Below are 15,885 nucleotides of genomic sequence, written 5' to 3'. Positions count from 1 at the left end.
TTGCCAGATTTAGTAGATAAGATACAGAATGCCCAGTTAATTTGGAATTTCAGGTAAATGAGAAAAAAATTTTAAGGTATGTCCCAGTATTGCATGGGACATCCTTCCAAATAATTTTGTTGTTGTTGTTTATCTGAAATTCAAATTTAATTGGGCTTCCTGTATTTTATCTGGCAACCCTGAGAAGAGGGTTAGGTGCTAAGAGGGAAATAACGTAGGGTCACACATCTAGCCAGGTCTCAAAGCTAGGTCTGCTGGTTCCCTGCTACTGCACGCCACCCTCATTTGCCCCAAATGGATTGGCCCCACCTATCAGCCTTTTACATAAGAGGAATGCTTGCTGGGCTGGGAGCCTCGGACTCTTTGTCTGCTTTACAAGGGAAGCACTACCGGTTTCAGGTCTCCAACAGGAGAAACAGAACACTCACACAGCACAGGGGAGAGCGGCGCAGAGGTTAGGACCCCAGGGCATTTAGGTCAGAGTCCAGGCTGTCTTCCAAGTGAGGGTGATCACCCACCCCACATTTAACTGCTTGAAGGTGCAGATTTTTTAACTATCAAATGGGTACCATGGGACCTGTTTCCAAAGGGTCACTTTGAGGATTAGCTGAGCTGAGCAATTCCTGAAAAGTTTGTCAACTAGGGAGCACGTTTTGGGTCTCTGCAGTTTTCATCAGGACCCATGAAGGCGAAAGAACTTCGGTTGCCTAGAGCTGAGAAGCTACACCCAAGCTTCCTCACCCCTGGCTCCCAAGGGTCTTGGGGCTGAATTCTGGCCCAGCCCACAAGGCCCGAGCGTGAGCGGTCCGTCCCATCCTCGTTTACGGGAACTCACATCAGCGATCAATCATCCTTAATTTGTAACTGGGCAGTGTCCTGGGCCAGCCAATAGCCAAGACTGACCCCACCACACATCCCACCTCCCTGACCCTGTGGGACTATCCACCCAGTCTGCACTGAAGCCGTCCAGCGACCAGGAGTTTGGAGCAGGTTTGGTGATGGGGTGGGGGTTTGGGGAGTGGGGCGTCCCCAGTCTCCTTCTTTCCCTCCCCCCGTTTCCTGCCCCCTTTTTATCTCTGAACTTTCTTTGGGCTTGCTTCCACTGAAGACCTCTGTCCTACCCACCCCCCGCGCCCCTCTTCCCTGGGTGCCCCCCCGCTTCGGCCTGAGCTGTGGTGCCCAGCCCCCTCTGGACCTCCCCTGCCCCCCCTGCCTCTTGGCGTCATTGTTAGGCTGAAGCAGGACTCTCTGGATGGAACAGATGTACGGAGACCCGGGCTTCGGAGGGGGGAAGGAAGGGCCAGCGGGTGCCGGGAAAGGGAAGCGGTTCGGGGAAAACAAAACAGGGGGAGGAGCTTGGGAGAAGGTGGCCCGGGGGGAGGAGGAGAAGGGGGAGGGAATTCGCGCAACGGGGCTAAGTCCCTGGAATGGAATGGGGGCGGGCCCAGGGTGGTGGCTGGAGGGGGGAGTGGAGTGGAGGCCCCCAGGGCCCCAGGGCTCGGCGCTGACAACTTTGCTGTGTGGCTCCGCAGGTCCGGGCTGACGCCGCCGCCCAGATGGCCTCCAGGCTGACCCCGCTGACCCTCCTGCTGCTGTTGCTGCTGGCTGGGGTGAGTGGCCACTTCGAGGGGGCGGGGGGCTGAGGATTAACTGTTCTGGACCCGGAGAATGAGGAGAGCGCCTCTTGGGATCGGCAAGTGTGGTCCTTGCACCGGGGTTCGGAGAGAGCGAGGCAAGAGCCGGGTTCTAATCCCGGCCCGCTGCCGGACAGTTGGGTGGCCTTGAGCAAGTCCCTTCTCCGAGCCTACCTGTGCTGGTTTATAAAGTGGAGAATAGGAGAGAGCCAGGAGATGGACAGTATTTTGTGATCTAAGAGCAAGGGGTTGTGGCCGAGCTGTGGGGTGGGGCCCTGGCTGCTGAGACACAGGCCCTTCCCGAGCAGCGCCTGTCAAAACGCCAGGAGAGGCTGCCGACACCCCTGGGTCTGGGTGGGGGCCGATCGCGGTGAGAGGTCCCAGGGGCATGGGAGTCAGGAGGAAGGTGGACACCTGCTTTGGCCTGTCTGTTCAGGATCGTGTGCGGAAGTTGGCCCGGGTAGTGCCCTTAGAGAATCTGTAGGTGCTCCCATGATGAGCAAGGGATCTAGAATCAGAGTCAGATCATCAGCTTCGGTGAGACCCTGGGCTAGTTACTATCTCAGCATCGGTTTCTTTTATCAGTGAAATGGGATAATATGCTTTCTCAACCCAGAAACCATGACATTTGGAGCTGGATAATTCATTATGAGGAGCTATCCTGTGTATCGTAGGATGTTTTGCCCTATCCTGGTTTCTACCCATGAGATGCCAGTAACATCTCTGCCCTACCCCCAACCTCCTTCCCTCCCCCAGGATAACCAAAAATGCCTCCAGACATTGCCAAAAGTCCTCGGGGATTAAAATTGTCTCTGACTGAGAGCCACTGGTCTATACTATTTCTTCCTCCTTCCTTCCTTCCTCCCATCCCCTTCTGACTCACTCCCCTTTCCTTCCTTCCTTCCTTCCTTCCTCCCTTCCTCCCTTCCTCCCTCCCTCCCTTCTTTCCTTCCTTCCTTCCTTCCTTCCTTCCTTCCTTCCTTCCTTCCTTCCTTCCTCCCTCCCTCCCTTCCTCCCTCCCTTCTTTCCTTCCTTCCTTCCTTCCTTCCTTCCTTCCTTCCTTCCTCCCTCCCTTCCTCCCTTCCTCCCTCCCTCCCTTCTTTCCTTCCTTCCTTCCTTCCTTCCTTCCTTCCTTCCTTTCTTCCTTCCTTCCTTCCTTCCTTCCAGAATGCTGATGGTTTTCTATACCCACCTTCTCCCAATGGTTCTAATGGCTTTGCAACCCACAATTGGAAAAACCAATGTTCTCGTGCAGAGGTCACAAGCTCAAATATCTCTCCTGGCCTGGCAGGTGAGCCAAGACAGACAGGTACTTAAAGAAATTCCAAGAACATAGGTAAATGGCAATGGACCCTCAGCCCCAAAGTTTGGGAAACAGCTGCCCTTATGGCAGTGATTCCTCAGCAATAAGAGAGTCCCTGCTGGCTCCTTACCTCTGCCTCCACCCCCACTGGCTCCTGCCTTGCCCCTTCTCCAGAGGAACTAGTGGGTGGCAGCTTCAGGGCGGGTCCCTCACCCACCAGGCTTTCCCAGGAATCATTCTCTGGTACAGGACATTTTCCACATCCCCACTTTCCCTTCCTGCTTTGAGGGTTTGAGGGGACTGTGTTTCATGGTCAGAAAAATGAAACTCAGTATCTTGAACCACAGGTTAGAGCCTCCTCAAATCTGAATGTTACTAGCCCCAAATCCACGGCAGAGAGCTGGCAAGAGGAAAGCGAAGGACAGATCTTGGAGGGAGAGATCACCACGGTTGAACACACCGTGGGCCCTTCCACCTTGTCGACAAGCAACTCGACCATCGTAACAACAAATGCCACTCTTGGAGCCACCACTGAGCCCTTCATCTGGTCCACCGTTCCGCCCATCCTGCCCACTACTGGGCCCTTCTGCCCAGAGCCTGACACTTCCTGCTCTGACTTGGAGACTCCTTGGGCAGAGTCCAAGTTGAGGGAGGCTTTGATAGACTTCTCTGTGAAGCTCTACCATGCCTTCTCAGCGACGAAGAAGGCAGAGACCAACATAGCCTTTTCTCCATTCAGCATTGCCAGCCTCCTAACCCAGGTCCTGCTTGGTAAGAACCTAAGTTCTCTCCAAGTTGTATGTTGGACCCTCCCATGAGGGTCCCCAACCCAGATGCCTACAAAGCCATGCCTTGGGGAGAAGGCTATAAAACTGGGCTACGTTTGGGGGGAGGGTGAGCATTCATTTATTCCCTCACTTAACAGTGATTTAACGGGCACCATTGCTCACAAACCCCCACGGACTACACAGGAACATAGAAAACAGGGTCCTGGTCCCCAGCCATGTGTCAGGGTAAGGCAACAAGGAAGATGAAACCATAAGTGAAAGACAGAGGGTAGAATCCTGTAATGCTGCTTACTGGCTGTGTGATCTTGGCAGGTTACTCAACTTCTCTGAGGCTGAGTCCTCAGGTGTGAAATGGAGATGGTTGTACTTACTTCAAAAAAAAGAAAGTGGAGAGTTTAGTGCCTGGCTTAGAGGGAGGTCAAAAAAATGTTAATCCCCTGCCTTCCTGAGAGATGTCGTTAAGTCCCATGGGATAAACCTCTACCTACACTCTCCAGTTAGGACAACCAAAACTGCCAGATGTCCCCTGGGAGGCACATTTCAGTTGATTGGCTTTGGCAAATTTCTTTATCGCCCAGAATGTATGCCTTGAATCTTGTCTCCCTTCTCCACTTAACTCTGTGATGATCTTGAGTAGAGTAGATCACTTAATCTCTGAAGCTTCAGTTTGCTTGTCTGTAAATAGGGAGAGGAATTACCCTTCTGTGAAAGGGGTTATTGTGGAGATTCAGTGAGCTAATATGGGAGGATCACTTGTGATGCCTGGAACCAAGTAAGTGCTCCCGTAAATTTTGTCTATTGCCACATGGTAGATGGGCACAATAAATATTTATTAATGAATAACTGAAAGGGTATTGAGCATCTATCTCCTTTTATGATCCTCTGATTTCTCCTCTTGATAGTGAGCTAGAGTCCCTGCCTAGACGGTAACCCTTTGTAAACCCTAACCAACTAAATCATCGCTCATGTGGAACAGGCAATGATGGGACTGGGCTTTCCGTGATGTGTGGGGTTAAAATTAGGTAGGAAACAGAGAGGAGTCAAAGCCCTGGAAAAATCTAACTGATGATTCATAATTCCCCCACCCCTTTCGTTCTGACGTATGGATTGTCTTCGGACACCCATCGTCCCAGCTCCGATGCTTTGTGATCCGCTCCGTAGCCCCCACTCACCCGACCCATTCCAGCCTGCTCCCTCAATCCTGGTCCTGCATGGCAGGCGTCACATCCTGTCCACCCCACCCCCCCCTCCCGCCCTGCCCCTGTAGTTTTTCTTCATTTCTGCCCTGTGTTGCAGGGGCTGGGAACAGCACCAAGAGAAACCTGGAGAGCCTCCTCTCCTACCCTGAGGACTTTGCCTGTGTCCACCAGGCCCTAAAGGCTTTCACATCCAAAGGCTTCACCACAGTCTCTCAGATCTTCCACAGCCCAGGTGAGCGCCCTGGGAAAGGGCAACAGCTGCCCAGCAGGATTTGGGGAGGATTCTGAGGAGGACCCGACCCTGGGGAAAGAGGACAGAGGGGATGTTAGAGCATCAGGGATGGACAGCAGAGCATGTAAGGACCTCAGCAGGAATGTCCTTTGGCTCCAGGAGCTGGATGGTTCATCTGGTGAAACCTTGGGCAAGTCATTTCCATTCCTCAGCTCTGGTTAGAATAAGAATGTCCCTCCTCATTCATTCATAGATAAAACCAGAGAGCTCAAGATAAACAATGTTCGTTAACGTGGGTCAGGGGAATCCTGAGGCTTCTAGTTTTTTGTACTTTCGTGTTCTGTGAATTTGTGGTCATTTACACATATTGCATTATTAAGTACGTAATAGATTAATAAGTTTCCGAAATGACCTGATACACTTATTTTCAAATTTTCTTCCCCAGAGCCCTGGGGTTCTCTGTTGAACTGCTTCAGGAGTCATGGTGGGAGTTGAGGGGGATCAGGGAGGCTGAGTGGGGTGCGGGGGTACGACTTCCTGTGGGAAGCAGATGGAACCAGGTGGGCTCTGAGCCCTCACCCAGCCTCAACCAGAGCCCTTCTAGCCCTGGGCTTCAGATATGACTGTTTCAGGACAGTTCTGCTCCTTAAAAAGGTTTGAAAGCTACAGATCTAGTCTGCCCCCTTTCTTTATTTTATTTTTTAAGGTTTTATTTATTTGTCAGAGAGAGAGAGTGCGCACAAGCAGGAGGACCAGCAGGCTGAGGGAGAAGCAGGCTCCCTGCTGAGCAAGGAGCCCGATGTGGGACTTGATCCCAGGACCCTGGGATCATGAACTGAGTCGAAGGTAGACACTTAACCAACTGAGCCACCCAGGCGTCCCTGCCCCCCTTCTTTAAAGGGAAAAATTTTTTCCTGTTTTTTTTTTTTTTTTAACTCTAAAAGCAATATTCATTCATTGTAGAAAACAGAAAACGGATGCCTGGGTGGCTCAGTCGGTTAAGCGGCTGCCTTCAGCTCAGGTCATGATCCCAGGGTCCTGGGATCAAGTCCCACATCGGGCTCCTTGCTCCTCGGGGAGCCTACTTCTCCCTCTGCCTTCTGGTCCTCCTGCTTGTGCTCTCTCTGTCTCTGACAAATAAATAAATAAAACCTTAAAAAAAAAAAAAAGAAAAAAACCCCCAGAAAACACAGGGAAGCAAAAGAAGGAGAAGGAGAAGAAGAAACAAAGGAAACTCACCAGCCCATTCTCTTAATAAAAAAACACCCTCTTTTAGAGATGGGAAAAATCTGTGTCGGAGGTGTTCAAGAAACACTGCATTTACTTATTGGTTCTAAATCACACCTAATCCTCTGTCTTGCTAGATTGGTAGAAAATACAACTGCATTCAATATTATCTGTGTAGTTCAGGAAAAATTTCTCTTTCAAACACTGTGTCCTTTAGTGGACTTGACCTTTGGAGAACAAAAGCCAGGACGTCTTGCCATGCACTTCCACTGAGGCTGAGAAGCAGAGTGGGTTCCCTGCTGAATTAAGGGAAGAAACAAGGGAAGACACTGGCAGATGGAAGTTAGTATCTCAGAGAGTTATTTAGCCAAGCCACAGATGCATGGCCAGAAAAGGAAGCCAGGGCCTGGGAGGGGTCCTGCCTTAAGTCCAGGGCTTGCCCTCTGGGGGCCACAGTTGCCGTATCTGTCAGAGGAGTGGGCTGGACCCCAGCTCCAACCTGCTGTGCTTGCTGCAGCAAGCTGAAAGCAATAGGAAACACGCTTCCTCCCAAAGCCTACTCTTAGAAGGGAGAGGATGTTCGGGGGACTCATGTCTCCCTCTCTCCACCTGCCCCCTTCCCCCAGACCTGGTCATAAGGGACAGCTTTGTGAATGCCTCTCAGAGCCTGTATGGCAGCAGCCCCAGAGTCCTGGGAAATGACAGTGATGTCAATACGGAGCTCATCAATGCCTGGGTGGCAGAGAAGACCAACCACAAGATCACACAGCTGCTGGAAAGTCTGCCCTCTGACACGCGCCTTGTCCTCCTCAACGCCGTCTACCTGAGTGGTAAGGGAGCCCTGGACCCAGTGATCTTTCCATCCCGGGTCCTTTCTCTCCTCCGGGCTTCAAAACCCACACAACCCCGAGTTCCACAACTGGGTCCCACTAAGCCCACCCCACCGCTTGCCAATGCAGCTTTTCGTTCCTCTTCATCCTTTCTCACCTGCATGAGAGTAACCCTCCTTCCCCTCCCCGCTAGCCAAGTGGAAGACAACATTTGATCCGAAAAGAACCTCGATGGAGCCCTTTTACCTCAAGTCCTCTGTGATAAAAGCGTTGATGATGAACAGCAAGAAATACCCGGTGGCCCATTTCACTGACCCGACCTTGAAGGCCAAGGTATGTACTTGGCCCTTCCCACTCTTGTTTCAGAGCCTCTGGCGGGTCCTGATGTCTTTCCTGCTGTGGCCCCATCAATTTGGGGGTATGCCCTTATGAATTCATCATTTCCGCTCCTTCCATCTCTATTTCTACCCTATCTCTTCTGCTTCTCCCCTCTCTAGCTTGGCCGAGGCAGGCATTGTTTATTTTAGGCTGGAAAGCCGGATTCTAAAGTTTCTTCATCTCAACTGCGTCAAATGGCAAAAAGTGAGTCTGTTCATCGGTGTCTCTTTCCTGTCTAACCCACCAGGAGCTCCTGGTGGCTTAGTAAGTCCTGTGTGTATGTGTGTGCCCACGAACAGCATGTGTACATAGGTGTACACGTGTCTGGGTAGGTGTAGACATGTGTGCATGGATGTGGTAGGTGTAGACGTGTGTGCGTGCATGTGGTAGGTGTAGACGTGTGTGCATGGATGTGGTAGGTGTAGACGTGTGTGCGTGTATGTGGTAGGTGTAGACCCGTGTGTGTGCATGTGGGTAGGTGTAGACGTGTGTGCATGGATGTGGTAGGTGTAGACGTGTGTGCGTGCATGTGGTAGGTGTAGACGTGTGTGCGTGCATGTGGTAGGTGTAGACGTGTGTGCATGGATGTGGTAGGTGTAGACGTGTGCATGGATGTGGTAGGTGTAGACATGTATGTGTGCATGTGGTAGGTGTAGACGTGTGTGCATGGATGTGGTAGGTGTAGACGTGTGTGCGTGCATGTGGTAGGTGTAGACGTGTATGCATGGATGTGGTAGGTGTAGACGTGTGTGCGTGTATGTGGTAGGTGTAGACCCGTGTGTGTGCATGTGGTAGGTGTAGACGTGTATGCATGGATGTGGTAGGTGTAGACGTGTGTGCGTGTATGTGGTAGGTGTAGACCCGTGTGTGTGCATGTGGGTAGGTGTAGACGTGTGTGCATGGATGTGGTAGGTGTAGACGTGTGTGCGTGCATGTGGTAGGTGTAGACATGTGTGCATGGATGTGGTAGGTGTAGACGTGTGTGTGTGCATGTGGTAGGTGTAGACGTGTGTGCGTGCATGTGGTAGGTGTAGACATGTGTGCATGGATGTGGTAGGTGTAGACATGTATGTGTGCATGTGGTAGGTGTAGACGTGTGTGCGTGCATGTGGTAGGTGTAGACGTGTGTGCATGGATGTGGTAGGTGTAGACGTGTGTGCGTGTATGTGGTAGGTGTAGACCCGTGTGTGTGCTTGTGGGTAGGTGTAGACGTGTGTGCATGGATGTGGTAGGTGTAGATGTGTGTGCGTGCATGTGGTAGGTGTAGACGTGTGTGCATGGATGTGGTAGGTGTAGACAGGTGTACGTGTGGTAAATGGCTTACCCACGTTCCTTCGCAGAAATTGAACAGTAGAATTGCAACGGATGGGGAGGGAGGGAAGATTGACTGTGGAGCCCAGAAGATTCTAATTATTTCTAGATATATCTAGATACTTTTGCCTTGTTAGGACAGCAAGACACAGATTTGGGAGATAGAAAACAATGGGAGAATACCCAGTGATTTAATGCCAGGCTTGTTCAACCATGGGAGGGAGATTTCCCTAACTTTTCCCTCTGCCTGGACCCTTTCTCACTCAGATTTTCACATAACTTGTTCTTTCTGTGCACCTGGGTGTCAGGTCAAAGGTCACCTTGATGGCGAGAACTTCCCCTTCTTAAAGTAGCTCCCTCCTCACCCTGAAACATTGCCCTGGTTGATTATATTCATGGTTCTTTTCATTATCAGAAATTAGGTTGTTTATTTGCTTATTTTATTACAATATTCTTTGTCTCCCTGAAATATTGTCTCTCCCCTCGGGAACAGAAACCTTACCTGCCTTGTTTCCTATCCCCAGGGCCTAGAACAATGCCACATATAATAACTGCTCATTATAGGTTTGCTGAATAAATGAATGAAATCACTGGAGGGTGGTAAAGGGTATAACCCACTTAGGGGTGTCCAGGAAGGCTTCAGAGAAGAGGTTACCTCTGACCATTCTTAACCCTTCATGCACCTTTCCACCCACCCATCTATGCCTATCCAATATAGTTGACCACTCATAACTAACAAAACCAGATGGCGTGGGTAAGTTTAATATATTTGATTTTCTTTTTAAGCATGTCAGCTACCCACCAGAGCTGAATTACAACCCTGCTTGGCCATATCTTCCAAGCACCGAAAGGCCACTATGAAATAAAAATTAAATTTGAAGGGTAAATCAGCTTTCCACCAAAATCTTAATATCCTTCTCACATTTAATTATCCTACACCTTTTTGCTTCAAAGCATAAAACTAGTATGTCTGATTCTCTTAAAAATTATAAGCACTATTTTGAATAACAGACACACAGATTACCCTCAATTCACCCTGATGTTAATACTATGGAGTTGCGGTGCCTGGGTGGCTCAGTTACTCATCTGCCTTCAGCTTAGGTTGTGATCCCAGGGTCCTGGGATTGAGCCCTGTGTTGGGTTCCCAGCTCGGCAGGGAGTCTGCCTCTCCCTCTCCCTCTGCCCCTCCCTCTGCTCATGCTCTCGTGCTCTCTCTCTCTCAAAAAGGGAATAAGAAAAATACTACGGAGTTGGTTTACTTTGTCATACCCATACTTAATTCTAAATCTTTCTGGGACTTAAGAGCATTTACCCAACTAAGGAGGTTAGATTTACCAACTCCAGTATGCTAGGGTTTACTGGCTGGAAAAGTCAAGACCACAGCATGGTAATCTTTTGGTGAGAGATTCAAGGTCTGTACACAGGACCTATTGGCACTATTGACATTTTGGGTTAGATAATTCTTTGTTAGGAGGATGATCCTGGGCATTGGGTAGGATTTAGCATCATCCCTGTCTTCTATCCACTAGACACCAGCAGCCCTGTGAGTCCCCTCTCCTCCAGTTTGACAACCAAAATGTCTCTAGACATTGTCAAGTGCCCACTGGGGGCAAATTCACCCGGGGTTGAGAACCCCTATATATTAGACCTATGGGTCCCATACCTGTGTCGTACTTTTGTCTGATCACCAGGTGGAAGTCCTTTTCATGGCAAGCTTGAAAGGTAGGCTAGGATTGGCTTGTCCACAGTCTCAAATGCCATACTGAGAGATTTATACTTAATCTTGCAGGCTGTAAAGAGCCAGCAAAAGTCTTTAAAAGGACCAGGGTGCCTGGCTGGCTTGGTTGGTAGACCACGTGATCCTTGATCTTGGCATTGTGGGTTCAAACTCCACATTGGGTGTAGAGATTACTTAAAAATAAAATCTTTTTTTTTTTAAGATTTTATTTATTTATTTGAGAGAGAGAGAGAGCACACAAGTTGGGAGAAGGGCAGAGGGAGAGGGAGAAGCAGGCTGTCCACTGAGCAGGGAGCCCAATGCAGGGCTCCATCCCAGGACCCTGGGATCATGACCCGAGCCAAAGGCAGACGCTCAACCGACTGAGCCACCCAGGTGCCCCTGCATGTTACATATTTTATGCACAGCACACTGGAACGGGAAGGAACAAGGCTCAGAGAGATCAAATCACCTGCCTATATTCCATAGCTAGTCAGCCGTAGCGTCAGGGTGTAGTCCTCAGCCTCTGTGATCAGAAAGCCATACTTGTTCCTCTATATCTCACGTGCATGGAGTTAGTCCAACACTGTTCACCCAGCCGGCATCCCCATTTTGTCACCAAGCTTGGGAGCCCAGGTCCAGCTGCGGCTTGTTGCAATAGCACGCATGGTGGCAGCAGACTGAGGATAAGCCTTGGGACGTAGGGGGTGGGATCCAGGAGAGCTGGGGTAGGAAGACGGATAAGGTGCATCTCTTGTTCTCCAGGTGGGGCAGCTGCAGCTCTCCCACAACCTGAGCTTGGTGATCCTGGTGCCCCAGAGCACAAAACACCATCTCGAAGACCTGGAGAAGGCTCTCAACCCCACTGTCTTCAAGGCCATCATGAAGAAGCTGGAGATGAGCAAGTTCCAGCCCACCCTCCTGACGCTGCCCCGCATCAAAGTGAAGAGCAACCAGGACATGCTGATGATCATGGAGAAACTGAGTGAGCCCCTGGCAGCTCAGGATTGCTCCTAGGCCACTGGGTGGGGTGGGGGTGTCCTTAAAAGTGTGGTTTAGCATTCTCTAGAGTATTTTTTTTATAGGGTTATTGGAGCTTAGGTTTTTTTTTAAGACTATTTATTTATTTGCCAGAGAGAGAGTTGAGAGAGAGAAAGAGAGAGCACAAGCAGGGGGAGCGGCAGGCAGAGGGAGAGGGAGAAGCAGGCTCCCCGCTCAGCAGGGAGCCCAATGCGGGACTTGATCTCAGGACCCTGGGATCATGACCCGAGCCCAAGGCAGTCGCTTAACCAACTGAGCCACCCAAGCACCCCTCTCTAGAGTATTTTAGACACCCATAATATCAGGTCATTCCTCAGTCCTGTGAGTTAGAGGGGCAGATGCTCTTATCCCTTTGGATCATTGAGGAAAGTGAGACTCGAAGTTTACCAGACTTACCCAAGGTCCCTTGAGCTAGGTAGAAGTGAGCAAGAACACCAGCCCAGGTCTCCAGCTTGACTATTTCCACTGTGGTTCATTGTGACAAAGACACTAGGACAGGTGGCCAGGATGGGTCATAGACGCTCCTTCCCTGGGGACCTTTCATAGCACTCAACCACCCCATGGATTATGCAAGAAGCTATCTGGGTAATGCAGTCTGGGCACTTCTGAGTTTGGAGGAGGCAACTCTCTATTACCTAACCTTTGGCCTCACTTCCTGATCTTTGACCTCACGTCCAGATATACCACTTCATTTTCTGTTATAAAACTTGACACTCTAATGAGGTGAACTTGTTTCCTAGTATATGACATTACACCCTTGTATATGACCTCATTTGATAACACATGACCTCTTTCTTTTTTTTTTTAAAAGATTTTATTTATTTATTTATTTGCGAGAGAGAATGAGAGAGAAAGAGAGCATGAGAGGAGGGAGGGTCAGAGGGAGAAGCAGGCTCCCCGCTGAGCAGGAAGCCCGATGCGGGACTCGATCCCAGGACTCCAGGATCACGACCTGAGCCGGAGGCAGTCGCTTAACCAACTGAGCCACCCAGGCACCCAACACATGACCTCTTTCTGATGCATTACCTCACTTCTAAGGTCCTTGGAAACAAGGACATCATTTTTCAGGGTTCTTTGGGGGGTGGGGCAAGGCCTCTCACCTCTTCAGAGAAGGTGGTGGTTGGAGTGAAGATGGGCTCACTGATGGAGGATGCCATGAACTGTACCAGAAGGCACAATATATAATGTAACAAGCAAGAGAGGAGGACAAAGAGAATATTGGGACTTGGGACCAACCCGGAAAATTTAGGACAAATGTCTCCAGTAGCTGAGGCTTTCATGCTGGTCTTTCTTTTTCTTTTCTTTTCTTTTCTTTTTTTTTTTTTTTAAAGTAATCTCTACACCCAGTGTGGGGCTCGAACTCATGACCCTGAGATCAAGAGTCGCACACTCCACTGACTGAGCCAGGCAGGCGCCCCTCCTGCTCCTCTTTGACTCTTTGTTTTTGTCTGGTTATGCTCTAGAATTCTTTGACTTTTTCTATGACCTCAACCTGTGCGGGCTGACCGAGGACATGGATCTTCAGGTTTCTGCGATGCAGCACCAGACCACGCTGGAGCTGACGGAGTCTGGGGTGGAGGCGGCGGCGGCCTCGGCCATCTCCGTGGCCCGCAATTTGCTGCTCTTCGAAGTGCATCAGCCCTTCCTCTTCCTGCTCTGGGACCAGCGGCACAGGCTCCCTGTCTTCATGGGGCGGGTGTATGACCCCCGGGTCTGAGACCCACAGGGCACCAGGCTAAGGCAAGCCGTCCCCCTCAAGCCACGCTCTTCCAGTGGCAGCCCTGCCTGGACTTGCCCCCCAGCCACCTCCTGCCTCTGGGGCGCCCTGCTCTCCATGTGAAGGGCTCCCTCGGGGTCTGGTGAAGGGCCCTACTTCTTCCCTGTGGCTCCCCAAAGCACTTTTTACAGCTTCCTCTGGTTCATGTTCACCAGACTCTACAAATAAAACCCAGCAGACCATGACTTCCTCTCTTACTTACCTTTCCATTTTAGAGGACAAGGGCAACCATGACCCCTGTATCAGCTAGTATTGCCGTGTAACAAGTCACTCTAAACTTAGTGGCTTAAAATTTGCTATTTCATGTAAGTCTTGGGATTGGCTGAATGGTCTCTCTGATCTGGTTTGACCCAGCTGACTTTCCCTGGACTTGCTCATGCATCTGTAATAGTTGGGGGATGACTGATCTAGAATGGCTTCAACTGCATATCTCCTGCATCCTTCCATCAGGCTACCCTGCAATGGCAGAGTTCCAAGAAAGGCCTCAGAATGGAACTGTCTTTTTTTTTTAAAGATTTTATTTATTTATTTATTTGACAGACAGAGAGCACAAGCAGGGGGATAGGCAGGCAGAGGGAGAGGGAGAAGCAGGCTCCCTGCCCAGTAGGGAGGCCTATGCCAGGCTCGATCCCAGGACCCCGGGATCATGACCCAAGCTGAAGGCAGACACTCAGCTAACTAAGCCCCCCGGATGCCTCAGAAAGGAGCAGTGTTTTCCACACCTTTGCTTGCATCAAGTGGATACCATTGTCCCAGCAGCCAGAGCAAGTCCCTTGGCTGGACCTAGAGTTAGAAGGGAAAGGCACTACAAAGTTACAGATGAGGTCATTAATCGGGGGCTATTTGTGCCCTGCATTTTTTTTTTTTTTAAAGAGAGAAAGCTTGTGCACTTGCATGCATGCATGCATGTGAGTTGGGGAGGGGCAGCGGCAGAAGGAGAGAGGATTTTTTTTTAAGATTTTATTTATTCATTTGAGATACAGAGCGAGAGAGAGAGAGAGCATGAGGAGGGGGAGAAGCAGAGGGAGAGGGAGAAGCAGGCTCCTTGCTGAGCCAGGAGCCCGATGTGGGGCTTGATTCCAGGACACTGGGATCATGACCTGAGCTGAAGGCAGACACTTAACCGTCTGGGCCACCCAGGCGCCCCAGGAGAGAGAGAATCTTAAGCTGTCCCCATGCCCAGCACGGAGCCTGATGCAGGGCTCAATCTCACCACCCTGGGATCATGATCTGAGCCAAAACCCAAAGTCAGACGCTTAACTGAGCAACGCAGGCGCCCTGGGGCCCTGCATTTATCGCAGCCCCCCCCACCCCCCGTGTCCCTTATCTGCAACAACTATGACAGTAAGCAGTCATTAACGTTGTTGGGAACTTAACTTGGGCAGCCTGCCACGAGCCTTGCAGGCCTTTGCTCCTCACTACAACGTCATATGGACAACTCGGCAAGGGGAAGTCTTGCTCAAAATCACGTGGTTGGGAAATGGCAGAACTGGGATGTGAAAGCGTGGCTTTGACTCTGAAGTTCAGAGCCACTCTCTTCTAACTCTCTGACCTTCTGTCTGGAAAACCTGACTTTTCTTAAATATCTGATTTGTTCACCGAGTGCCTAGGATTGCGTTCAGGCACGATGCTAAGCAGCAAAAGTGTGAAGATGACTTAACCCTCCTGCCTGCCTTCAAAACGTCCAGCTTGATGGCACAAATGGGAAGATAGATTTTATTTTTTTAGTATTTTTTGAAGTTTTATTTGTTTTAGTAATCTCTACACCCAACATGGAGCTCGAACACACAATCTTGAGACCAACAGTCGCACACTCTTCCCATGGAGCCAGCCAGGCGCCCCCCGAGTGTTCTTTTCAGCTCTGAAGATGTCTCAATGTGTTCTTCTCATTTCTAGCTTCTGCCCTTTGACTCACCGACGGTCCCTCCAACTTTTAGCCCTTCTACCTCCCTCTCTCCCCTTCTCCCCCTTCTCATCCCATTTTGATCTCGGTCCCCTGTCCCTATTCCCCCGCCGAGGGTGTCTGCACCAGCCCTCTTCCCCTCCTGCCGTTACAGTGTTGTCAAGCCAAGCATGAGACCCAATTTCTGGATGTCGCCTGCTCCACAGAGCTTCATCAGGCATGTGCCCTACAGGAAGATTTGATGTCCCCGCAGGGTCTGAACTTGGGTCAAGCCAGCCCTGCCTGAGCTGTTTCTGGAGGGTGTGTGATTTCCTAAGACCATCAGAGCCACCAGAATGTGTGCTCACATCACCGCTGTCTCCTGCTAGGGACTCAAGCTGCCTGTAGAATCTGGCTTCCCCATCCTCCTCTCAAGGAATACCCTGGTGACAAGGAGAAACTGAGGCACAGACAGGGTGGTAGTGCAAAAACTCAGCTAGTTGGGGCCTGCAGCCAGGCTCACCCGCTCTCACCCTTCAGGCTGGTTCCCCTTGCTATGGCCTGGG

The 15,885-nt window shown here is 50.5% G+C and overlaps 1 protein-coding gene across 1 annotated transcript; it reads left to right on the top strand.

The window, feature by feature from the left end:
• The first annotated feature begins 1,427 nt into the window (after positions 1–1,427).
• SERPING1 (serpin family G member 1) lies at positions 1,428–13,622 on the top strand. The gene is made up of 7 exons (XM_028111245.2): positions 1,428–1,610; positions 3,285–3,708; positions 5,022–5,156; positions 7,010–7,213; positions 7,407–7,546; positions 11,385–11,604; positions 13,124–13,622. Exons 1-7 carry the CDS (start codon positions 1,557–1,559, stop codon positions 13,375–13,377), a joined length of 1,431 nt encoding a protein of 476 aa, XP_027967046.1. The 5' UTR covers positions 1,428–1,556; the 3' UTR covers positions 13,378–13,622.
• The last annotated feature ends 2,263 nt before the right edge of the window (positions 13,623–15,885 follow it).

The sequence above is a fragment of the Eumetopias jubatus genome, unplaced genomic scaffold (assembly GCF_037043125.1).
Source record: "Eumetopias jubatus isolate StellerSeaLion01/CBP00866 unplaced genomic scaffold, mEumJub1_p1.0 scaffold_13, whole genome shotgun sequence".
In the NCBI taxonomy this organism is placed as follows: Eukaryota; Metazoa; Chordata; class Mammalia; order Carnivora; family Otariidae; genus Eumetopias; species Eumetopias jubatus.
This window is presented reverse-complemented; position numbering and strand designations above follow the sequence as displayed.